Source organism: Danio rerio, chromosome 1 (assembly GCF_049306965.1).
Source record: "Danio rerio strain Tuebingen ecotype United States chromosome 1, GRCz12tu, whole genome shotgun sequence".
NCBI lineage: Eukaryota > Metazoa > Chordata > Actinopteri > Cypriniformes > Danionidae > Danio > Danio rerio.
In genome coordinates, this window is record NC_133176.1 from 38247501 (window position 1) to 38272617 (window position 25117).

The window sequence follows — 25117 nt, forward strand, 5'->3', positions numbered from 1 at the left end:
AATTTCCAAATATAATGTAAGATTTTTGGTTTGATGCTTACTTTTGTTTAAAAGTGACAGTTTGGTAAGTTTTTAGTACAGCATGGGGATATAATTGCTTATATAACTACACATAATTGTTATTTTTTGTTAAAATATAAACATTTACTCAGTGGTTTTTATCTTGCGTTTCTTACATATTTATTTAAACATACATCATTAAATATAGACATCACTGACTGACTAAGTAAAACATGATGAGTTTATAGGCTACGTCACGAGTGCTCAACCTTGTTCTTGGAGATCTACCTTCCTGCAGATTTGAGCTCCAACCCTGATCAAACACACCTGCCTTTAATTATCAAGGTCTTTCAGGTCTTAATTAATTAGTTCAGGTGTGTTTGCATACCAAACCAAATAACTCTGAAATAACTTATATAAAATAATGGTAATAATAATAATAATAATAATAATGAATCCCATTATTTGTTTTAATTATCTGTGAGAAAACATGTTAAAAAATTAAACATAATTTATTTGTGATTCCATAGCTTAAATTAAAACACTAGTTAATAAACATGTTTTATTGCATCTTAAACATTTGAATTAACCAAAATATTTTTTTATTTATGTATTTATTCATTAAATTACTACTACTACTACTACTACTACTACTACTACTGATAATAATAATAACAATAATAATAGTAATAATAATAATAATAATAATAATAATAATATAATGATGATGATGATAACATTTAATTATTATTATTATTAGTAGTAGTAGTAGTAGTAGTAGTATATATTAGTATATTAGTATATTATTATTATATAGTTTATAATAGTAATATAATGATGATAATAATAAAAACATATAATTATGATAATAATAATACTTATTATTATCATTTTATTATTAATAATAATAATAATAGTAATATAATGATGATAATAATAATAATAATCATATATGATGATGGTGATAATAATAGTAATATATTATTATCATTTTATTGTTATTACATATTATTATGATCATATTATTATCATATACTATTATTATTATCATTATATTTTTTACATGTACTATTAGTATTATTATATTATTAATATTAGTATTAATAATAATAATTTATTGTTCTTATTATTGTTTTATTATGGTTATATTTTATTATTATTAATAATACTAATAACAACAACAATAATAATAATAATAGATAATAATGAAAATAATAATATAATGATGATGATATTATTATTATTATTATTATTATTATTATTATTATTATTATTATTATTATTATTATTATTATTATTACAGAAGCAATAAGAAATTAATTTAGGCAGTTTTATGTAATTTATTATCCTGCAGTCCTTTTAGAAGTTTATTGAGGCTCCCTAGTAAGCTTTGGAAGAACAGATAAAGAATGGAAAACACCTATAATTTGCAATATCTAAATGTCACTACATAAAACTCCAAGCCTAATAATATGAATTTCAGTCTCAAATTGCTTATCTCTTTTTAGGAGTCCAAGCGTGGTGAATCTCTCATCAGTTTGCACACTAAGAAAATGAAGAGAAAAGCTGAGGAGGATGCTAAAAAGCCTGTAGAGAGAAGACCCTTTGACAGAGATGCGGACCTCCAAGTCAATCGCTTTGATGAAGCTCAGAAAAAAGCTTTGCTAAAGAAGTCAGCTGAACTGAACACCCGCTTCTCACACAGCAAAGACCGCATGTTCCTGTGAGAGAAAGACTCATCTGATTTTATAAAAAGATGTTGTAGTGTTTTGGCATCATTAAAACATGATCATAAAAATGCTTATATGTATAATAATTGAAAATAATGTTACTTCTGAATTTTCTTGGATTTTTTAAGGTTTAAAACGCTAAGTTTTAGTGTTACCTTTTTTCATAATATCATGAAAATTTCAGTCTTGTCTTTATCTAGTGATATGCTAACATTCCACTCATTTTTGTCAGTGTTAAAGGTGTTATAGGTAGTGCATTATTTTACAGTCTGTACTGTTTTCATAGAATATGTCACATTCAGGTCATATTTTGCCCTAAAATAAAATACATTTATAACAGTTTTGACATCAAATTTCCTGATTTCCAAATTATTAAGAGAAAGAAAGAAAGAAAAAAAGAAAGAAAGAAAGAAAGAAAGAAATCCTTAAAGTGTAAACTATCAAAAGTATAATACTCTAATATTCACTCTTTATCAACAGCTATTTTTTTAATGGCAAGTCATAGTTTATCACAAGATTATTCATGATTATCCAACTAAGTTGCAAAATGAATAGTATTTTGAATATATTTATACACTGTAAGGGTGACACGGTAGCTCAGTAGTTAGCACTGTCGCCTCACAGAAAGAAAATTATTGGTTTAAGTCTCTGCCGGACCAGTTGGCATTTCTCTGTAAAGTTTGCAACTTTGCATGTTCTACCCGTGTTGTCGTGGGTTTTCTCCAGGTGCATTGAATAAACTGAATTGGCAGCAGTGTATGTGTGTATTGCAGCTGGTAGGCTATCCGCTGTGTAAAACATGCTTAATAAGTTGGTGGATTATTCTGCTGTGGTGACCCCTTATGAATTAAAGGACTAAGCCGGAGGAAAATTAATGAATGAATATAGGCTGTAAAGAAATGCAGAGTTCCGGTTCATTCATATTGTTTTAACACAAATCGAAAGTTATCGTAACAAATGTAAGTGGATTAAACATAAAACAATTAAGATGTCCCAAAAAAATCTCAAGAATTGTGTTTTTTCGGCTAATTTTGGTTACGTAGTTTGAATAAGCAATTTTTATGTAATAATTACTATATTACTATATTACTATAATTGTGAGAAATGTTATGTGGTAATGTGGCAAACTTCTGAAAAGCGTGTTTACTTTTAAATGAAAGACGAATTTACCAAAACGACTAAATAAAAATGAATAAATAATTGTCACAATAACTACATTTAAAATGCTCTGTAAAACCTAAAATAAAAGCGATTTCATTGGTCTCTCTCTCTGCCTTCTTTTCTTTTTGTCCTAACTGGCCACCGTACGACCCGTTCTGTTGTTGATACTGCAGCGCTAGCTAACGTGTGTTGCGTGGAGGAGGTACATTAAATACACATGAAACAAGTCTAATAAAAACACATTTTAACGTTACAGTATTAACAGGCATGTCGGAGAAAGGAGAGGTGGATTTAACGGGGGCGAAACAGAACGCTGGTGTATGGCTGGTTAAAGTAAGTGATTTAAATGCATCGACGAGGATTTAAGCTGCTTTAGCTTTAGCATGTAACGTTATAATGCTACATGTGGTGATATGTTTAATATGCTTTTTACTGTTATTGTTGCGTTGTTTTAAAGCCACTGTTGTATAATTTTCATAAAGGTCCCAAAGTACTTGTCACAGCAATGGACCAAAGCAACAGGGAGAGGAGAAGTTGGAAAGCTCCGAATTAGCAAGTATGTAGAAATTTATGTGTATAACGTATAATCTGCACATTATGAGAAGCTAGAAGTTATGTTGTTTATAGTTAACATTTAAACATTCACACATTTCTCTTGTTCATACAGGAATCAAGGAAAGGCAGAGGTAACTTGAATGTCTTCAAGCATGTAGTATTTTATATAATGACTTGTCTTTAGGTGAATTTGGTGTTTTTTGGCTTGATTGTATGATTGATTGACAGGTGTCATTCACACTCAATGAGGAGCTGACCACAATAGAGACAATTGGAGAGAAGACCTCTATGGTACGAGCCCCTAGAGAGCATCCTTTCACTTTGCAGACAGTTGGTGGACAAACCCTGGCTGTTTTTACTGAAAACTCTTCAGGTGAGAATCAAAATTGAAATACAACACTGAATTACACTAAATTCTGTGTCCAGACTAGATTTAGAAACTCTGAGGGGTTCAAATATATCACTACTCCTTAATTAATCTTAATGAGAGTGTGTAAATGGTTTGTTAATTTAGTACTAAACGGTGAGAAACAACAAAATCAGCTAAATCCACCAAAATCCACCAAGACAGTGTAATTAGTTGAAAAATCACCAATGATGCAATTAGAAATCATTTTACCAAACATTAAACGCATCACACAAACCACCTAAAATACATAAATCTGCTTATCAAAAAAAAGCTTATCAGATGTGCAGGTAATATGAAGTAATACAAATAATGTATAGTTTTATACATTATAGTTATATTTAAAAAACAGCTTACAATTGCTAATAAAACAAAAGATGGGCCTATTATGTCTCTCAGACACTTTTAAAAGCTGTCTATCATTCATCCTCACCACACTCAAGCTCTTAAAATAACATTAAGGATAAAAAAAAAACAACTGCATCTTAACTTTGTCTTTCGTGAAATAGAGTTACTGTTTAATGTAGTAATTTGGACTCATTCATATCGTCACTGTGCAAAACAATGTTATGAATGGATGCTACAATTCCAACTGTATAGTGTGTGTTTTTTTTTTTTTTTTTTACAATGCAGTTTTGAGCTAAGGAACGTTTTCATTTGCTATCCACTGACAGTCGGACAGGCTCATCCAGTTCATCAAAGTTCATCTTTTAAAATCTAAATCAGAAGCGGAATAAAGCAGTATCCTCATAAAAGCAGGCATGTCAGCGCACTGTTAAATTGAAAACATGATTCGATTCGTGCCTTTTAATTGGTTGTCGTGACATAGCAGCTTTTGCTGTCAAAGACAAGTGGCGTTTAGAGGCTTTTGCAAACAGTTTTTTTCTGAATGTGCTGACGCTGCAATTATTTGTTGCAAAAATATTTGTTGAATGTACTACTTGCCTAAAGCATTTGTTCAATGTCATTTTTGCCAGAAGTGGCGTTTAGCGGCTTTTGCATCTGAACTCTTTATATATATATATTACTTAAATTTGAACAATATTACTTTATTTAATGGTCATGTTAATTGTATAATACTTCATAATACCATTTGTAATATTGATTAATGCACAAAGTAACAGAAACTAACAATGAACTAGGGTTGTGCAATATATGAATACAGACAATATAAAAAGTCTACCATTTCATATTATGCTTTACGTTGTAGGGGAACCAACGGTTTTAACCCAAAAGTGACTATTCTATCAGTTAAAGAACAGCAGGATTCAGAGATTCAATTAAAGAAAAGTTTACTGAAGATAGTCTGCAGTTTCATCAGCAGAAGCCAGCTTCAACACTCTCATAGAGTTTGTAGGCTGCTCTGCTTGCTCTTGCTCTGCTTGCTCACATAATGGCATTAATCGTGTCATACATGTAGACACAGGTAGAGATTTCTATGAGTGTGTGTGTGTGTGTAATTCCGAACAATATCTTCCAATGATTACTTAGGTGTCGCTTACAAAAGGCAGACAGCCACTAGATCATTCAGAGCTGACCCCAGACCTGTAATACTGATCCACAAATGAATAGAACACGCATACACAGTACAATCTGTTACTTACTCAAGGCTGTTTCTGGTTCTCTCAGCCGTCTTATCAAACTTTTTAAAACTGGTGTAATCAACAACCGAATTGGCAGCTTGCATACAAAGGAATTTACTTTAAAAGATTTGATACAAATAACTTTGGAAACCGTTGGTTCCAATTCTTCAAGAGCCCTGGTCCTCTCAAGAGGTGTCCATGACCTCTGACCTAGCTTGGTGGATCCTGAGGAAACAAATCATTTGGCATACAGAAAAAGCAATCACATACATATTATTGCAGATTTATTCTGAAGAGGGATGACACTGAGGTCATCATATAATCTACACCCTTAAACATTCAACTTTATTAATATTTCAAGGCAAGAAATTTTACATGTTTTATGACCACAATATTACATGCCTTTATGGACATGCAGACAGACACTTGACTAACTGCATAATGAGAAAAAAGCAATCTTAAAGGTACAATTTTTACATTTCGTGTTTTATTTAAGTGATATTTTAGGTTGACCCTGAAATCATTGGTTTTATATTTAATAAATATTTATTAAACATTATAATTCTTAATTAAACATTTGACCTTAAGTTCTAAATGAAGTGAGAAATGTGATCCTGTATAAATGAGTAGATTTTCGAGTATGTACTTTAAAATGGAAAAACAGAAAAAATATTCCTACCGTTCGGCCCGTTTCATGATGGATATATTCTTGTCAGGATATGAGATTTCTTGTATGATGATATGAGATTTTTGTGATATTGCACGGCCCTACAACAACTATTTATTTTTACAGCGTTTACTAATTATTTATCAATAATGCTCATGTTCTTCTTGCATTTACTAGTGTTTTAGTGAATGCAGAGATTAACATTATTTTTAATAGATTGGTTCAATTATAATGTTAAGTTTGGTTAATACATTTACGCCAATTTTTTTTTTAAAGAAAAGTTATAATAATATCACCACTTTTTGTTAGCTGAACATTTTCTCTCTAACAGCTCATCTGGTAAGTAATTTTGTGTAATCTCTGGGATGTCCTGTAATACTTGAGTTGCCTCATACTCCCTTCCCCTCTCTCTCTTTCTCTCTCTCTCTCTCTCTCTCTCTCTCTCTCTCTCTCTCTCTCTCTCTCTCTCTCTCTACTGTTTGTGTGTTCTGTGAAATGAATCAGATTATTAATATTATTAATTAGGTTGTAATATCTTTCACCTCCTGGTCTCTTAAGCTTTTGCAGTTGCTCTGACCTCACAATCAGTGCGTGTTAATGTGTGTATGTGTGGTTTTAATTTTGATGGTAGAATTAGAATGGGCCTTCAAATATCACTGATTTTGGAAAACAAATCTACTCACCGCCTGTATATTTCTTGATTAACATGGAGTTGTGTGTTGTGTAATGTCTTGGGTGTTGTTTGTGCATGACCAAATGTCCAGATTTATAGTTGCCATTCTAATTCACTTCTACTTGTAGTGTAATTGTGGAATCAGATGATTTCTTTAGTTGTTTATCTTCTCTGCGGAGTGTCCTGGATCCAGTTAATCATGAATGTTTTTATTTGTTTTGGGGCTAACAATTCTTCTTTTTTAAATAAAAAGTCCTAATAAATGTATTTATTTAACTGTATATGAACTGTATACAATAAAACATTTAAGTGATATTGTTAAATATTTAATATAGATTTAAAACATAAATATATATTTTGTGGTGACCGCCAGGTGAAATTCCAACTGTCATTGCTACAATCTTTGGTGCCAGATCATACTAATTAGATGCTTAAGAAACATTTCTGTGGTTATAATTGTTAAAAATGGATGTGCTGCTTTTTTTTTTCTTCTTAAATCTATAGGCAATTTTGTTATGTATTATTGCTGTATATAGGTTGTTTTAACATGACGTCATTAATGATGTGCAAAATTTAGATGGAAGGCAGAAGGTGGTTCTTCTACATAGGAAACGCCATCAGAACATCAAAATGTTTCTGTTTTATGCTGTTTATAATTGTTTAAATCAACCAAAATAAGAAATACTGATCAACTTTTATAAAACTCTAAAAGATTTCAGCTGACTGAAAAATCAAAGAAAAGGCGGATCGTAATAAACATTTACTCAAAACATCCATGTGTACAAACTTTTTGAACGCGATAATTTGTTTGACGTCACCAATAAAGATTAAATACATTCCTAGCTATGTGCATAAATATGTGAATGTGTTATATTAAAATCAGATACTAGCACCTCCACACTTATACAAAATCCAGGAGAATATAAATATTGTTCCCCTGCTATGTAATCATTGCAATGAAATCTCCATTTTGTTTTTCAATAATCCAAGTCTTTACTGGCATTTCGACAGAATAAACAACCGTAACGTGAACATCGAGATGCGCAGCAGTGGTAAATGTTTGTTGATGGTAAGTTTATCGAGAGAACAAAAAAGAAATGCAACCGACAAAACTAGATGGTTATCATTGTGGAGCACTCTTACAAAAATAAAGAAATAATTAATAATGTAGACTATGCGTCCATGCTTTTGTAAGCTTTCATCTGTTATTTCGTGGTGTCTGGAAGATACCCACATGGGGAAAAAACTAGTAATTTATAATAAGCCTGTTTTTGAACCACAAGTAAAGTGTATAATGTGTACAACTCTTTGTTGATGAATGCTACAGAATAATGTAAAGTTATCAACTGTAATAAATACTGTAACATTAGTGGTGCATTGTGATTATAGAATAAAAAAACTAAGGCTATTGAATAATTTGTTTATTATTTACACAATTATGCAGATGTGTCGTACCACAGTAACACTATAATTACTACAACAGTTTAATTCAAGTAATTATCTATTGTATGCATCCAAACACTATAGTATTTACTATAGTATTTTTCATGTAACGTATCTTTACACCATGTACCACATTGAAGACATGTAAATATATGTTCTCTATGAATATGAATCTCTCCCATTCAGTTTTTTTATTTCCTGCCCTCCATCTGAATTTCGCATGTCATCAGAACCCTGTGATTGAAAACAACCTATATATACACAGCAATATATTACTGTTTATATATATATATATATATATATATATATATATATATATATATATATATATATATATATATATATATATATATATATATATATATATTGCACTGTAAAAGAACAAAAAAATGGGAAAATAAATTTGATCTTAAAAACGTTCCTTAAGTCATTATCCTGCTTTTTATTATATATTCTGTCATAAATCACAGCTGAAAAAATGAAATTTAATTATTTTATCATTTTCCTTTTCTTTGTGTGTGTGGATTGATTTTCTCTTTGGTTTCAACAAAGCTAACACACAATCCGACTGATCAGATACTCTGTGTGGCTTGTTGGTTGTATCTGCCTGGTTTGAGTTTGTGTGCGCGTTTGCTTCCGCTAACTGCTACAATGAGGTTTGGCGTGCCATGATTACTTTGGCATGTTTTCCCCCTCGTTCTTATGTTGCCATCCCTCTCATAGGGCAGTCAGATGCTGAGGCCAGCGGCTCAGGTACTGGTTCAGGCCCAGGTGAGTGCCCCCTGCTGGAGTGGAGGTCCGGGAAAGACCAAATCAAGCATTTTTAATGGCCTTTGATTTGACAATCAGCCAACAAAACAGCAATTATTCATAATTCCTAATTCCTAATTTTAATGATTGGTGAACAGTTTAATACTTGCACAGAACATGCTGTTGTGCCTCTCGCTGCCGCTTATGTAATGATGGGCAGCGTTACAGCAGCGATTATGTGGCTATAACTGTCATTGAGTAATAATGTCTCTGTTCTCTCACAAAGATAAAATCGCACTGGAAGGAGTAGTGGTGCAGAGAGCGGAATGCAGACCGGCCGTCAGTGAAAGCTACATGAGGCTTAAGAAGTAGGTTTAAATACACACTGTGTTGTATATCTAGTGAGCTGCACAGATTGTGTTATTGCTGTCGTAGAAATTTGTAATTAATTTATTTATTGTAGTGCACAGATGCCAATCTATGTTGTCAAGCTATTTTACTAAGCTAGCACAGTACTGTAATAAGCATCAAATAGATTATTGGTGATCAACTAACAAATATAGAATGAGCTTCAATTTCACCTTACATTGAATCATGAGTTTAAGTAAGGGGGTAAAATAAACTAATTTTGATTTTTTTTTTTTTTTTTATGACATTAGTCTGAAGTTTTGGTAGCATGACATAACACATAGCTAATGTAGTTTTATAAACTGCTAGAATATTTTAAAGACCTGTAGTATTACTTTAACATTATTTAAAGGGATAGTTCAACCTAAAATAAAAATTCTGTCATCATTTACTGAATCTTCACTTGACTTGTTTATTTCGTTAAACACAAAAGATGTTATTTTGAAACGTATTGGAAACGTGTAGCCATTCAATTCCACAGAATTAGTTTTTCCTGCTATGGAAGTCAATGGTTACAGGTTTGTAACCTTTTTTAGATATTATATTTTGTGCTCAACAAAAACAAAACAAAAAGGAAACTCATGAAGGTTTGGAACCACTTCAGCATGAGTAAAGGGGAGTAAATGTTCATGTTTTTGGTGAATTATCTCTTTAAAATGCTGTTAGCTTAGTAGCGTAATACAGGACACTTAGTATGATTTAGCCAGTTATGTTTCTAAAATTAAGCACTGTTGATGTTTTATCTTAGAGCTAGCATAGTTTAACATTGCTAATGCTAGCATAATTTAACACACTGTAATGCTAGCATGTTTTAAAACATTGCTAGCATTGCTTAACATTGCTGGGTGAATTACTTACAAATTGCAGTCTCTTGTTGATTTCAAACTACATGATGACAATTGGCCCATGAGCTATTTTATATTTGTAAGAAGAGACAATTCAATCATACCTTGATGTTATAACTGCTTTTGTAACATTATTTATCAATATGTAGAACTTTTTGGACAATGGACATTTAAAATGTAAAAAAGGAAATGCGTCTGGACCGTTGTTGTTTACATCCCTCAAAATCGTCTATAGATTTGTATAATGAACATCTCTTTCTGCTTTTTCCTCATGTCTCTTTTTTATTTCATGTGGTGTATTTAGTAACCACACAGGCACTATATTATGTCTATAAAGACTTAAATCTTTCTTATACACACTGTTTGATGCTTAAACTTGAATATACTCATATCAGTATCAAATAAGTATGTCTTTTTTCTTTGCAGACTGCAGATTGAGGAATTATCGAAACCCCTCAGGTTTTCTCAGCAGCTGGACAAAGCAGTTACCACTAACTACAAACCAGTGGCTAATCATGCTTATAATGTAGGTCAATATGATTTATGTTGTAAAACGGGCGTCCTGTGTATTTTTTATGCAGAACACTTTGTTTGTTGGTTTTTCCAAAGCTCGACTATGAGAAGAGGAAGAAAGAAGAAGGGAAGAGGGCACGTGCAGATAAACAGCAGGTGCTGGACATGTTGTTTTCCGCTTTTGAGAAGCATCAGTTTTATAACATTAAGGATCTGGTGGACATCACAAAACAGCCTGTGGTGAGATATATATTTCTTTCTTTTTTTTTTTTCAATAAGTTTATTATTTCAGGATGTCCGCGGGGTCGCAAAAAGTCTTAAATTGATATAATTTTAGATCTTCGTTTTAAACAGGTCTCAATCAGATACCATACAATCACGACCAATCCATCTCAGTAAAACTTTTAGCAAAACGTTTCATTTGAACTCTATTTTACAAATACAGTTTTAGTTTACAAGTAAAAGTTCTCCATTTATTTATGGTGAGGTCGCTGATCTGGACAGACAGTTGTGTGTAAATATTCTTAAAAACCTTTTAAATAAATGTTGGGAAAAAGTGCATCTTTATCTCCAGAGTTTGCTTGTTTTGACACATTATTTAAAATGTGGCTAAGAAATAAAGGAATTACCAACCTATGTCACACGGGTTCCCGGTTGCAATAGTAAACATGTGGTGTTGTGCGGTAGGATGCCAAATTCGAGTCCAAAAATAGAAAACGTAACTTTTTCCGTACACCACACTGCTTTTAATGCCAACCGCAGATGTCGTTGACTTAAAGGGAACTGAATGGAGTCAAGACATAATTAAAAATGCTGGACTCTGCAGTTCTCATTTCATATCAGGTAAGTTCATGATATGCTGAATCAGACACATCACTCGCTTTTGATTGCAGCAATGATTTTACCAAAAACAGGGAAATATGGTGAATTAAACTGCGGACACTAAATGCTTAGAATGAAATGTAAACATATACATTCGTTCAGATACTCTGCCGTACAGGTGCCGTTTACTGTCAGAATGCAGTTGTTTTGCTTGTTGATGATTACCCAGGCCTTGCACAGTTCCTTCTTTTTTTTTTTTTTTTTTTTTTTTGTCTTTGGCTAGGCAGAACTTCGGTTTTTAGTAGGGTTGGGTATCGTTTGGGTTTTTTTAGATAACGGGGCTAAATCGATACTATTAAAAAATGGTACCAGTGCCAAAACGGTGCCTGAACCGATACTTTTTATCCACAAAATTAATATATATATATATGTGTTTATAATAAGTTTAAAGTAAACATCAATTCATATTTTATTTATTTTAATTGCATTCATATAAATCTTTTGACCATTTGTTTATTAGCATAAATGCAAGATTTTCATTATGCTATTAACATTACATTAGCTTGCTACTAACCTGTGGAAAGGTTAGTAGTATCTGTCATCAAAATCAAGGAACACCTTTTTTCTGGGCTTGTGACTACTTTTACATGGACATCGGTGATCAAATTATTTGCCTTAATCTGAATAAGACAATAATATGATTCAGGTGTTTACATGAGTTACTTTTTGAACGTTACATTCATGATTTCTAGTTACATGTTACAGCACATAGATCCATCAACGTCATTGCGTCACCAGCCTATAAATGTTCCTCTGCAGTTTGTGTCTGAGGTCCTTTAAGATAATCAAAAATCACTGTTTACGTGGTAGACTCTTAATCAGAGTATTGTCTTAATCATATTAAAATCAGAGTATTGGTGTCCATGTAAACGTACTCAGATAATGTGCCAAATAATGTCACAAGCTGTCAAAGACAGTCCATTCCTCACCTTTAAGTTGATTCCATGAGCCCTCACATTATATAAGTTTGACGCGTTTCTCCCCTACTTACAACTTTTGTAAAGCCTCTGCTGCATGTTGGTGTCAGAATCCTTGTTTGTAAAATATAGCCATACTGTAGAATGCTTAATTTAAGCAAATTAGATGAATGCGATCATGCGTGTTAATGAAGTGAGCCGCTCGCCGCATGCGCTTTACAGCTCGCTTTGCCTTCTATGAGCTACAATAATAATTGCCTGACATTCGTACCCCTCAAAGCTGTTTAGAACTAAACATTTACAGATAGCGTGACACAACGCTTACTCAAGTGCGCCTTTAATGCACCCCTTTATGCTTCTTAAGCGTGTCACACAGCAGATGTGCCACCAAGAGCCGCGGCATGGAGCGCACATGACAGTTGATAGTATCCCACACCAGACATGCACATTCGCATGTTATTTAAAATGAAACTATTCAGATGGCACTCTGTGGCATGGCAGAAATATGTAGTTATGAGTCGTGGCTGGGCCACGAAATTAGGCACCGAAATTCATATGCTGATTTGATCCGGTGCATACCGGTTCCAAAGAGTTTCAGTACCCAACCCTAGTTTATAGTACTACAAAGTTTTAAATCTGGTAATCATGGAACATAATTTCAGTTTTGCAAACTGGTAATTTGTCTATAGCAACAATGTTTTGATGAGGATAGTTAAAATCATTTCCTTTTCCATTAGAAAGAAAGGTTGGAAATTCATTAATAATGGTCTTAAAGTCTTAAATTTGCAGAAACCGTTATTCTCACGTAGCATTTATTTGATTACATACAGCAAAAACGTTTGTGATGTGACAACCAGTTTTGAAGGGGTAGTTTAGCCAAGAAAAATTGTTCATTTACTTGCCACTGATTCAGCTAAAAATGGTTGCTCATACATTTTTGGCAATAGTCAAAAATATATTGTGTTAGACAAAATTAGCTATTTTATGGCAAAAATCATTAGCATATAAAGCTATCTAGTAAATTTCCATTAAAACGCATTTTATGATCAGTAATGTGTATTGTAAGCACTTCAATTTGGACAGCTATAAAGGTGATTTTCTTTCTACTTAACCCTTACATTCTTGATTTTCAAATAGTCCTATCTTGGCTTAATGTAATTTTTTTTTCTTGGTGTTCATTTCGTTTTTTAAATGCCAAAATCTCATTCATTCATTAAAAAAGAAAAAATCAGTTTGAAATAAATTTGCATTTTTCTTTGTTTTCCCCACATGATAGCAAACTTATCCACACGTTTTATTCCTGTGATAAGTTAAAATTTAACAATAAAATGTCCTCCTAAATGTCACAATCATTTATAAATCTTAGCTGCCAATTCGAAACGTATTAACGTATTATTTGTTATTATATCTTGTAGCTTTCAATTAAAATGTATATTATGTATTGCTTAAACCCATATGACATTGTTTCACAATCCTAAAATGTCAAATATCTGTCACATTTATAGACTTTATGTACCCTTGCTTAAAGTAGTAAATGATCCTAATTTTTTTAAGGATAGTGTACTTTTAAAAACTCATGTCCTTGTTTTCTGTAGATTTACTTGAAGGAGATTCTTCGGGACATTGGCATTTACAATGTCAAAGGCACCCACAAAAACACCTGGGAGCTCAAACCCGAGTACAGGCATTACCAGAGCGAAGAGAAGAGTGACTGATCCTCTTCAAGATCACCTGCTTACATGTGTTTGGACTCAGAATGACTGAAATGTTATTTCTGGATTATTTCAAGGATTCTTCTGTTGTTTTTAGAGCTGCATCTGAAACTCATGTTATGTTTTACAACGCCAAGATGTTTTATTGAGAAATGGAATTGTTCAATCAGAACTGAGGGAAAACATGCATTATATAGCAGCAATTGGTGTATAACGAGAAGGTGATGTCAGAATTTTAAGTAAAAGTTAAGTAAAATATTCTGATTTGGTTTTCTAATTGAAATGCAGTTATTTTGTATACTATTTAACTTCAGTAAATGTTCTTGAAATAAAGGTTTTGTACAAAATAATTATCATTTCCTCTGAGTTTCAGCCATTTTCATCAAAACAATTGAACTAATTTTATATTTCTGGAGAATCATGATGACATTTTGTTTTATGTCAGCATTTTGTCTTTTTATAACAAAGGGATTTATGAATGTGTGAATTGTTTCATGCACAATGTTAAAAACAAGTAATTGACTTAAGGGGAGTTAATTCGTTTATAAAATGATTAGTTAACTCCAAAGTAAACCCAATGCCTTAAAAAAATGATTTATGTTCATAATTCTTAACATTTAGTAAATTTAGGCTTTAAGTTACAGCAGGTTAACACAATTACGAATTGCTTGACAGTGTAAATTAACAGCATTGATATACATCAGTATTTTATTGAACTGTGTTTTGAACATTTGCTTTTCATTATCTTACAAGTAAACAGTAAGTTAGATGTTTGTTATTTTGATTAAAATATGGGGTTAATATATAAATTTATCTTCTATGTAAATCTTTAATTCATGTTCCCCACAAGACCTATTAGATTAAGGTTCTGATTATCTTATCCAATTCCATACAACAAAATGGTACCATTCTTCGAGTAAACAGAATATAAAATTTGCTTTCGATTAAGTTTTTACCCCCTTTGACAAAGAGCTATTTCAACAAACTAAATGTACATTTGCTATGAAAGTTAATCTCCAGCTAATAATTTGCATGTAAAGTGTAATGCATTTTTTTTCCCCAATTGCTGGTTTAAAACGGATTCACATTATATTCCTCCCATTCCTTTTTTAGACAGTGCCTGTTCATTTAACAAAACTTGTATTTTGTAACGTTGGTTTAATTAATACATGTTTAAATTCATTTGTCCTTATACAGTCAAATTTGAGCAGCTAACAAACCATCCTGCTTCTTTAAAGTAGTGCAGCTCATCTCGACATTTCTCCTTGAATTCTTACTCCTATCTTTGTGACCCTTGACCAACAAAAAAAAAAAAAAAAAAATCACTTTTGTATATGAAGCGTTCAAACTCCAAAAACATGCTAGAAAGTTAAAACAAGGCAATACTTGAATAAGCCAGCAGCTTGATTTTATTCAATAACGGTGCTGAGAAATCCTATACAATCCTGTGATGGAAAGGGGGAAATTACAACTGTACATCTGCTGAAATGAGAAGCCGACATGCACAGCAAATGAGAAGCCAGCAGTCAACTTCACTTCCATGAAGACCAAGACATAAAATAGAACCCCAAAAATGACTCAGTTTCTTGACCACAATCTCTGCGCGTTGTGGCTTGGCTTGCTAAAAGTCCTGTTTTTAAATTTCATGAAGGGAACGTTCGCGTCTTCTTGCTGTAGACGGACATAAGCCAATCAAGAAATGAAAACAGTGGCCTCGTGAAGTTAAAAGAGCCTCTGGTCCTGATGGAAAGGATGAGGGGGAATGACTGGTTTAATCCACGGGCCAAACCATCAAGCAGAGGCCAGAGTTTGAGGGGTGATTTGTAGAAGCGTGGGACGTTTACTATAGGAAGGAAGAAAACAAAAGGATTAAGCATTGCTTCATGACTGACAGCATTACAAGCCACCAAGCACTTGAGCAGCAGCAAAGCATCTTTTCATGCAGATACTAAAATGTCCTATTCTCCCCAGATTAGACTTTTCCAGCCACCATTCAGATGGACAGATATATTGAGGAATATTACTGTTGCATCCTTGTGCAAACCAGAGGCCACAAACCAAGGCAACAGGCCTATCAGTGGATGCCCACTAAACTATTTAATTCATTGAAGTGTTAAAAAAAAAAAAGGAAAAGGAAACTTACGCATTTTTCAATCTCAAGACCATCCTTGAAGAAGATCATGTATGGTGTGACTCCATCCTCACGAAAGTCAAGGAGACCGATCATGCCATCAGGGTTCATGGATTCACCAGTGAAAAACTGCAAGATGGAAAAAAAAAACTATTATATCTTAAGAGCTCCATTACATGTGAAGAGGTCATCTTTCTTTCATTGTTCTCAATGCCAATTTCTACAACCAAATATTTTTATTTTTTTTATTTTTTTAAGTCTGCTACAGCCCAAAGACAAGTACTCAGAACATGTTTTCTTTTCATTAGTCATAACCTCCAAAGGTGTCCTAAGAATGTCATCACTGTACGTCTTTTAGAGGGCTGTTATTTATAAACTTCTCAAATGTATCGGATCTCCTTTAGAAGGATTCAAGTAAACCCTACTAAAGCAAAATCACAAACGAGAATATTTATGAAAAATGGAGAAAATAAAATGCTAGAAACTAGTGCTATTTTACAATTAGGACTGCACAATATTGGAAACTCGCATTGCAAAATTTCATTTTTCTGCGATATGGAGTATGAATAGCTGTATTTCAAAAAAAGAATTTTTTAGGACAGTATTTGGATGATTTTTAATTGGAAAGCGTCTGCATAACATACAGTAAAGCTGTACAGGTCGTTCACATATCATAATGAGCAGCACTTCTCACAAAACAGATGCTTTATACACAAATACTGGTTTATAAATGTTTTACTAAGTTTTCTATGAACATGAGTTGATTATAACTGCATATCAATGACACAGACGTTACAGTAGCCTATTTCGCACTAATTAAATTAAATAAATACATAAATGCAACATATATGAACACATACAGCCTCTTACAGACTCAGATATATTATTCATTACAGGGCAAACATTTAGTACTTAGAGTTCTACAACACACGCAACATAGCGCACAGTCAGCGCAAACCTCTTATCTGTGTCTGTAATCTTCAGCAGCACATGTAAGCTCTGTTAGAGAGTATTTTTGTCATTCTGTGTTTTGACGGCTTCTTTTTTCCCCCCCGTTTCACTCTCGCTTCATTTTGCACTTGTCTTTTTTTCCCTGAATGGATCAGATGATGGAGACACTTCAATAATCACACTCCATTATCAAAACGACTCAAGAAGTTTGTTATATCAAACATAGACGCGATCGTGAGCTCCCGGAAGAAAGCAAATACCGCTCGCAATTTTAGACGGGCTCGTAAAACAACAGGACAGGGCAGATTTTTCTTCTTGGCTTTGTGTCTGTTCACAGAGATGACAGCAAGGTTTGTTTGAGCTAGGGTCATCCATGGCTGGTTATTATATGCATATAGTATTTCCATGTAATGTCTTGCCTTTGTATTTAAAAAAAAAAACATGGCTGTTCCTTGTACATTCTGTGTAGCTTTACAAGCTCGTGACGCATCTCTGTAACCAATCAGCGTTCAGCTGCGCGTTTTGGTACTCTTTCTCCCGTTTGGGACCCTTTCGAAAGGGTGCCGAAAAAGTGTTACGGTGCGGTTTGGTACGCTTTTGACAGTGCCATATTGGGTACAACGGCCATAAAAAGTGTACCAAACCGAACCACTCAGTGGAAATGGGCTATTAAATAACTGTATAATCTTCATTGCATAAATGCTACAAATTAACAATTAATGTTGCTTGAAGTTACTAAAATTAATTTCCTATGCCTAAATGCTTTAAACTAACTTGAAATGTGTACAGTCACAGGCTTTAAAGCACATACAAATGATATAATTGTGATCATTGTTAAACTTAATTTAAAATTAGTAAATGAAATAAATCAATTTCCCAACAATACTGATTCTAAATTAATTAATAGAAAATGATGTTACATCTATCTGCATGATAAGACACACCGACCCTTTCAGCGGTCACTGTAACCTACCTGAAAGTTTTTGATGTTGCCTAGGATTTTCTTGACCTCAGCCGGTGCGTTAGCCATAAAGGGATCTACCCTATTAGGTGCACTTTCCTGCAACTTGGCCTTAACTCTGTAATGTAAATAAACAAAAACAAAAAGTGAGTACACCACAAGACTTTATAGAATTGAAAAATCAAAGTAGAGTTAAGAACATTTGTAGTCCCAAATTCAATCTTACATGCCACTCATGGGGCAAGCAGAAAGCGCAGGGACCTTTCATTTTGCATCGTAACATATTGAAACCCAGGTGGCCACAATACAAGACTCTGAGCTGTCAATGATGCAAAAGCTTTATTATAAATGATTGGAATATTAGCAGTATACAGGCCCTAATATACTGACAGCAAAATGGTTTTTCCATTCATCCTCTGAGGTATTGAACATCCTGACGCCTCTCATGCTGGAAACTGAAATGTGATTTATTAAAATATTAATATTTTATATCATAACACTATTGACTGATTTATTTGAAATGACATCACACCATTTTTGCTTCAAGCACATGGGGGCCTTTATATTTGCTGTTCAACAAGACCGCTGTTGCAAGGTACAACATGCTCTTCACAAGCGATTTCATGCCTGTTGACATCATACTCACGCCTTCATGTAGTCTTTGATGTAGGCTGTGTAAGACTTCTTGTCGTAGGAGGTCTCCTGAAGTTTGTGGTTGAGGACTATGTCCACACCGCTGACAGAAGTGCTGTCACAGCCCTCATCCGCAACTTCTGCTGACGCATTGCCACCAATCAGGGCATCATCAATGTCTCCTTCTGCTCTGGTGATCATCTGAGGAAAAAAAGAAAAAAGAAAGAAAAAATTAAGCTGATGTCACTTGTTCATGGCAAAAAGATCTGTTTGATAGAAAATTGTAAAATAAACCATTCCTAATAACACCAGTATTGATCCAAAAAAATTAGGATATCAAAAAAAAAAAAAAGTCTGCCCAAAGACACGCACTCAGAAAGTGTTGTTTTTCTCACTGGCCATAACCTCTAAAGGTGTCCTAAGATTGTCATCATCGTACGTTCATAAGAGGGCAGTCACTTGACAACGATTTAAAAATAAATAAATGGATATATATTAGTGTAAAAGAACCATTTACCTTTCCCTCCACTTCGAGCATCATTCCATTCTCAGACTCTTTGATTTTGTAGATGTCTGAGAACATCTCATCCCCTGTGGAAAAACAACAACAGCACTTTTACAGTTAGCTCAATATTTGCCATTTCCCATGCTGGCTATGAAAACGGGATAAGATAAAATGTCTTTGCAACAATTAAGGTAAAGTTGGTTTTACATTCACACATTCGGACTTTTTGTAAAAACATAATATCAAAGTATTCTTTGCAAATTCTAAATGGAGAAACCATATTAGCAGCCAATGACTATCAAGGTACAACATTGTTCACAGTCGATTAGATAGTGTTAATGTTGTTTTGAAGTCACACTTGAATGCTAATTAAGACCGAATATTCCTCTTTTTATTCCTCTATTATATACCTCTATTTTGCAACAGCCCATCAAAGTTACGTACTCAGAACATGTTTTCTTTTCATTGGTCATATCCTCCAAAGGTGTCCTAAGAATGTCATCACTGTACGTACTTTTGTGGGCTAGCATTTCAAAACTTTGTTTCTTATGCCTATCAGTAGTGTCTACTGGAATGTTTCCAAACCTGAAAATAAAATCAATGAAACAGATAGTTCTGGAAGTTTCCTTTGATACGTCACACCCTAGTGTAAAATACACCACAGAATAACTTTAAACACGTATAAATTAAATATTGACTATATCCTGAAAAACTCAGTTACACAAACTTAAATAGTTTGCTTGTTTAAGCTTGATGATAACTAATTTAAGTTAGTTGGTTTACAATTTATTTTAAAAATTAGTCAATTTATTGTGATAATAGACGTATCCATTAAAACGCGTTGCTCTCATTAATTAAACAAAGCACACAACACCGAGTGAAAGAGCAGGGTGTGATGAAACATCCTTTCCTTAAAAAAAGGCTCTGAGAAGCTTAGTGAGTAATGAGTACGTTCAGTTAAAGTACAGAACTGGCCTAGACGAGCAACACGCCCTGTTTAGCGCTCATTTCGTCATCCCAAAACCATTTGTGAACATGGAGAAAAGCTTCCACCGGCGTATTCAATATTATAGTTTCTGTTGTTTAACACAATTTTTAAACACATTGCTTGTGGAATTAAACATGGTACCCGAGCAGCGTGACTGCGAAAGCAACTAAAAGCACAACTTCAGAGGAGCCCTATAACGTTACCGGCCGACCGGCGTTTTAAGCAAGCTGCTAGCACTTCAAATTACCGCCAGTATTTCTTAAATATAACCGAACTGTTTAATACCCTCACTTTTGGGAATAAAATGATTCATTCATCAAAATATAATATAAAAAGAGATGGTAGACATTAAAACAACGTGTACATAGTTTTACAGCTGGTTAGCCCCAATGCTAACTGCGCTCAACAGTTAGGCCGCAGTTGAGCCGGGAAAACACAGTTCCTTTAAAACAACCCAGGAACACTTGATGGCAAAAATATAAGCAAAAACTTAACATTTTGATGTGTAACTTCGAGTTGGACGTAAATCTTACCAGTGATGATGTCCTTGTAGATGATCATTTTGTTGGATTGTGTCTGGGGATATCAGAAGGCGAACAGCGCTGGCTGTGACCTGATCGTGGACTCAGCTGAAAAGGCCGGCGCGTGGATTGAACATCTTATATATGCGCTGAGAGTCACGCGCGCCCTCTAACGGTGTGACATCAAATCTCCTCCGTTTCATAGACAGTTTCCTAAAATAGATTACAAATTATTAATCTTTAAATATTTATTCCAATTAATAAAAAACAAACATACTTTGTAAAAAACGTATCAGAACAGTGTATTATATATTAAAAATACACTAAATCAGAACCAAAGAAACACTTTTTTTCAGAAATTTACCAGTTCTAAAACAAATCCTCACTGGCCTAAATTCATTTTCCAATAAATAACCATTTTTACTTGAGCTTTGTTTGAGTTTAAGTTCATCTGAAATGGTTTGCCATATGTGTTTGGAATTTTATGAATTTAGTTGCCAAGACATGAAAACTTTCTGACAACATTTACCTACAGTTTTTTCCAACTGCTGACAATTTCAAATAATTAAAAAATAAGCATATCAAAGAACACACACACACACACACACACACACACACCACTCGTGTAGGCCTATTCATCATTGATTTATTTATTTATTTTTTTACATTTAAACACATAATAATCAAGTGCAAAAAAGAAGAGCTGAACTTCGGAAAAAGTGCGGTTGCCGCGATATGGTTGGCTTTTCTTCAGTTGGCTTTTTAAAAAGAGTATGTCTTGCGTATTTATGGCTATTGATATGCTATTGATAGGCTTGGAATAGCCTATCATTCTGTTATTATTCATATATTCTGTTAAAAGATTTTTGTGTTCATCCTAACCCTAGTAGCAAAGAATTCTGGCCCAGATTTGGCAAAAAGCTGGCACAGCAGGCATTCATCCGGCACTGGCATACAGCCTGTGGGCCAAACATGGCCCGGGTTTGGCAGAGGCGGCACCGTTTTTAAGGCGGCACACAAGATTTGGGCCAGATGAAAAACGTAGTATTTGGCCCAGATTTAAAAATTTGATGAGTGGGCCATGTGAGTTTGGCCAGTCTTGACCCACATTTAAAATACACTAAAATCATTTTTGAGTAAAGAAAAAAATTCTACCAATCAGGTCACTTTGAGAAAAAGCGTGCCCATAGTGTGCCTAAAGCGCATCACTCCATGGGTTTATCAATTTCATTGTAATCGTCACACACCAACCTATCTGGCCCAGTTCAGGCCCAGTTATGAGTTATTAACTTGGCTGAGACTTGGCCCAGATATGGTCTGTGTTTGGCCCTTGTCTGGAAGCCAGATTTGGTCCAGTTATGTACCGTAATTCACTGCGGCATGTGGGCCAAGCAAAACCTGATTGTGTGGGCCAGAGCTGGGCCAGAGAAATTTTGCTATGTGGGAACTACACGCAACAACAAAATAAATAAATAAATAAAAACGAAATAAACTTAATTGAAACAATTTATGTATGGCATGGTCATTAAAACACAATGGTGCTTAATCAGATAGTTTTTCAATTTACTTATAAAGATAATGTTACTTCAGTCATGTTGAAAAAAAAATCGAAATCGTAAATCGGTCAAACTTTATGAAAAAAAATCTAGATTTTTTTTTTTTTTTTTTTTGCCAAATCGCCCAGCAAAAGGAATTCCATTGCTTTTAATGGGTTGACTGAGGCGTCAGTTGGAGATGCTGAAAGGCTCCCCAGGTGAAAAAAAAAAATTAAATGCAACTAAAATACACTTAAATACCCCAAATACAATTTTAGTACATATAGTTTTTTTTGTGTTAAATAAAAGTTTGATGGTTTTACACTATAAATATACTAATTAAACGTATGTTTATACTTCAGTAGGACTTTAGTACACTTGAAAAAAGTATACCAAATACCAGTAAGACTTAAATAAATTTTTAGTGTACTACAATAAAGTACACTACAGAAAAACATCCAAAATACTTTTATTAGTGTGTTTTTCAAAGGTGTGCTTTAAATGCTTTAAACATTAGTTGATTTTTAGTACACTGTTTACATACTAATCCTAAGTTTAAAATAAGTTATTATATAAAAAAATCTATTAGTAATGTATTGTAGTAGAAGTACATTTTCCCAAATGTTGTACTTAAGTACACTTAATGTGAATGCAATATTATCACTAACACTTAAATTGATTTTCAGTGTGGTAATTTTAAGTTTACACTGTAAGTTACTTGTTTTCACAGTAATATACTGCATTTCTCAACAGTTTTTTTACTGTATAAGCTGTGCACAGTGTGTTACTGTATATATTGTTGTTTTCACAGTATAATAATGTATTTTCAACTTTTCTATACCGTGAACATGGTTAACAGTATGCTACTGTAGATTTTACAATGAAAAATCAGTTACTGTGCATCTAAATACAGTACTGCAAATGACCAAGAACAACTCCACACACACTATATATTATGATTATTATGTTTATTTATTTTTGACAAATTATTTTGTGAAGTAAATAACCTAACCAGTTTCTTCAGACTGTTCAGTGCATTAAACTGTCCCCTGGTTTTCCATTTTTGGGTGCACTGCACCTTCATTTTATAAGGTAACATGGAAATAAAAAAATATTAATAAACATAACTTTGTGCTAAACCAAAACGTAATTTGAAACAAAAATAATTGATTTACGTAACCAAAGACTGTTAAACACACAAAATGATTTCAAAGTCAGCTTCAGAGTGACCAACCTGCTTTAGACGGATTCATAAATATTGGGCGCCCATATAGCCCACAGTAGAGGTCACATATCTCCCCATTTTCAAAACAACATTTTAAAATATGCATTATCTTTATAAATAAGGCACAGGCTTGAGTTTAAAACAACAATTCTTGCATGAAAAACTGTTAAAACTTTATTTTATAACACATTTATTATAGAGCCATCGAAGACAGGGGCATGTCTCAATAATGTCTAAGCCGATTAAAGCATGAGGTTTGCCGGATACATGACTGATGAAGCGCCGTCAACCCCTGGAGGTCAGAATCTCCCTTATCGGCAAAGCACTTAAAATTAGTCATGATATCTATAAACAAACCACAGATTTGAGTTTGGAAGAACTACATTCTCGCATGAAAAACAGTTAAAACTTCATTTCGTGACATATTAAACGCAATATTTATGATATGATCTGGCTTTTCTCATCCGCCATTACTTGTTGGTGTAAATGAATTCTGGGAGAAAAAAAAAATCTCAAAACACTTCAAGCGAACCTTATTCTTATTGTTAAAGTCAGATATATGTAATGTTTTCGCTGGTAAAGTGAAAAAAAAACAATATTACTATTTAATCAATATCACGTCTGCACTGGTTCGGTTCAGCACTCAAACGACACCGAATCGGATTGAACCGTTTGCTCGGGAATTATTTTATCACACGTGTTTATCAGCACATTCAGCAATATGTGTATAAATGTGTGTGGCCGAGCAGTATAACGATATAGTAATGATTCGTTGTTGTGTCTTACAATAATATACGAAAAGGAATCGGTTTTAGGCGGATTCGACTCTTCACTGTTCTAAGGAGCCGATTCATTGAACCGAGCCGAGTCGATTCGACCTTCACCAGGCAAGCAACGGCTATCCTAATTTGTAATCCACCTGTCGCCTTTTCCTCCTGTGAATTCATCCTCGGTAAGTGTTTAAAAGTCAAATTCTGTCCGTTAAAGTTTTGTTTTGTGTATATTTCTGTGTATTGTTTGTGTAATTTAAAATAATTAACCAAGTTATTTTAGTTTTAGGTTCTTATGTCACGTTATTCGACGCCAGACCGTGATTGTAGTGTTTGCGAGGTATTAAGATAACGTACAGTGAGTTTATCTTGAGTGAGTTTTTGACCATAGTAACGTTACCTGAAAAAAAACTTAACTTTTACTCAGTGTAATGTTAACTGCATTTTCTATTTCAGCACAACACTGAGATGAAGGCAAAGTCACCTTGAAAAGTTACGTTTAACGTTAAGGTAAGCTCTGGTCTTCACGTAGTCATTATGACTAAGTTATCATTATGGTTAAATTTGTTAACTGTAAGTTATTTAAACTAAACTCACAATGAAACAAGTCTAAACTGTTTTATTAAATTTAGCTGATAATAAAATTCAGTTG

At 33.5% G+C, this 25117-nt stretch overlaps 3 protein-coding genes, 1 long non-coding RNA gene and 5 other non-coding genes across 14 annotated transcripts in view; 2 read left to right on the plus strand and 7 right to left on the minus strand.

Annotated features, from left to right (window-relative positions):
• gpalpp1 (GPALPP motifs containing 1) overlaps nucleotides 1–2069 on the plus strand; it is a 9020-nt gene extending 6951 nt beyond the window's left edge. For all 4 annotated transcript variants that reach the window (XM_005159916.6, XM_009292085.5, XM_073940388.1 and 1 more), the window contains 2 exon segments: nucleotides 1–16; nucleotides 1509–2069. The exon segment at nucleotides 1–16 is cut by the window's left edge and continues 86 nt beyond it. In XM_005159916.6, coding sequence (XP_005159973.2) covers nucleotides 1–16; nucleotides 1509–1727 — 235 coding nt within the window. In that variant the 3' untranslated portion in view covers nucleotides 1728–2069.
• Nucleotides 1–25117, minus strand: part of LOC141386116 (uncharacterized) — a 207664-nt gene that overhangs the window by 147675 nt on the left and 34872 nt on the right. The window lies entirely within an intron of this gene.
• gtf2f2a (general transcription factor IIF, polypeptide 2a) lies at nucleotides 3012–14595 on the plus strand. 2 transcript variants are annotated; one of them, NM_001002127.2, is given in 9 exon segments: nucleotides 3012–3224; nucleotides 3374–3447; nucleotides 3559–3577; nucleotides 3675–3819; nucleotides 8942–8989; nucleotides 9255–9336; nucleotides 10648–10747; nucleotides 10831–10974; nucleotides 14129–14595. In NM_001002127.2, coding segments are annotated over 9 exon segments (798 nt in total). In that variant the 5' UTR covers nucleotides 3012–3158; the 3' UTR covers nucleotides 14249–14595.
• Nucleotides 15632–21051, minus strand: tpt1 (tumor protein, translationally-controlled 1). Of its 2 annotated transcripts, none has more exons than XR_012384175.1 (6): nucleotides 20948–21051; nucleotides 19439–19512; nucleotides 18935–19122; nucleotides 17508–18406; nucleotides 16389–17399; nucleotides 15632–16088 (listed from the first exon to the last, which is right to left on the minus strand). XR_012384175.1 is itself a non-coding variant. In NM_198140.1 (6 exon segments), coding segments are annotated over 6 exon segments (516 nt in total). In that variant the 5' UTR covers nucleotides 20976–21051; the 3' UTR covers nucleotides 15637–16085.
• On the minus strand, nucleotides 16202–16332 carry LOC137496067 (small nucleolar RNA SNORA31). The gene has a single exon (XR_011016163.2). It is a non-coding gene; the product is annotated as a small nucleolar RNA SNORA31 (small nucleolar RNA).
• Nucleotides 16655–16725, minus strand: LOC137496060 (small nucleolar RNA SNORD58). Its single transcript, XR_011016156.1, has one exon. It is a non-coding gene; the product is annotated as a small nucleolar RNA SNORD58 (small nucleolar RNA).
• Nucleotides 18489–18622, minus strand: LOC137496066 (small nucleolar RNA SNORA31). The gene has a single exon (XR_011016162.1). It is a non-coding gene; the product is annotated as a small nucleolar RNA SNORA31 (small nucleolar RNA).
• LOC137496062 (small nucleolar RNA SNORD58) lies at nucleotides 19289–19360 on the minus strand. Its single transcript, XR_011016158.2, has one exon. It is a non-coding gene; the product is annotated as a small nucleolar RNA SNORD58 (small nucleolar RNA).
• On the minus strand, nucleotides 19866–19936 carry LOC137496061 (small nucleolar RNA SNORD58). The gene has a single exon (XR_011016157.1). It is a non-coding gene; the product is annotated as a small nucleolar RNA SNORD58 (small nucleolar RNA).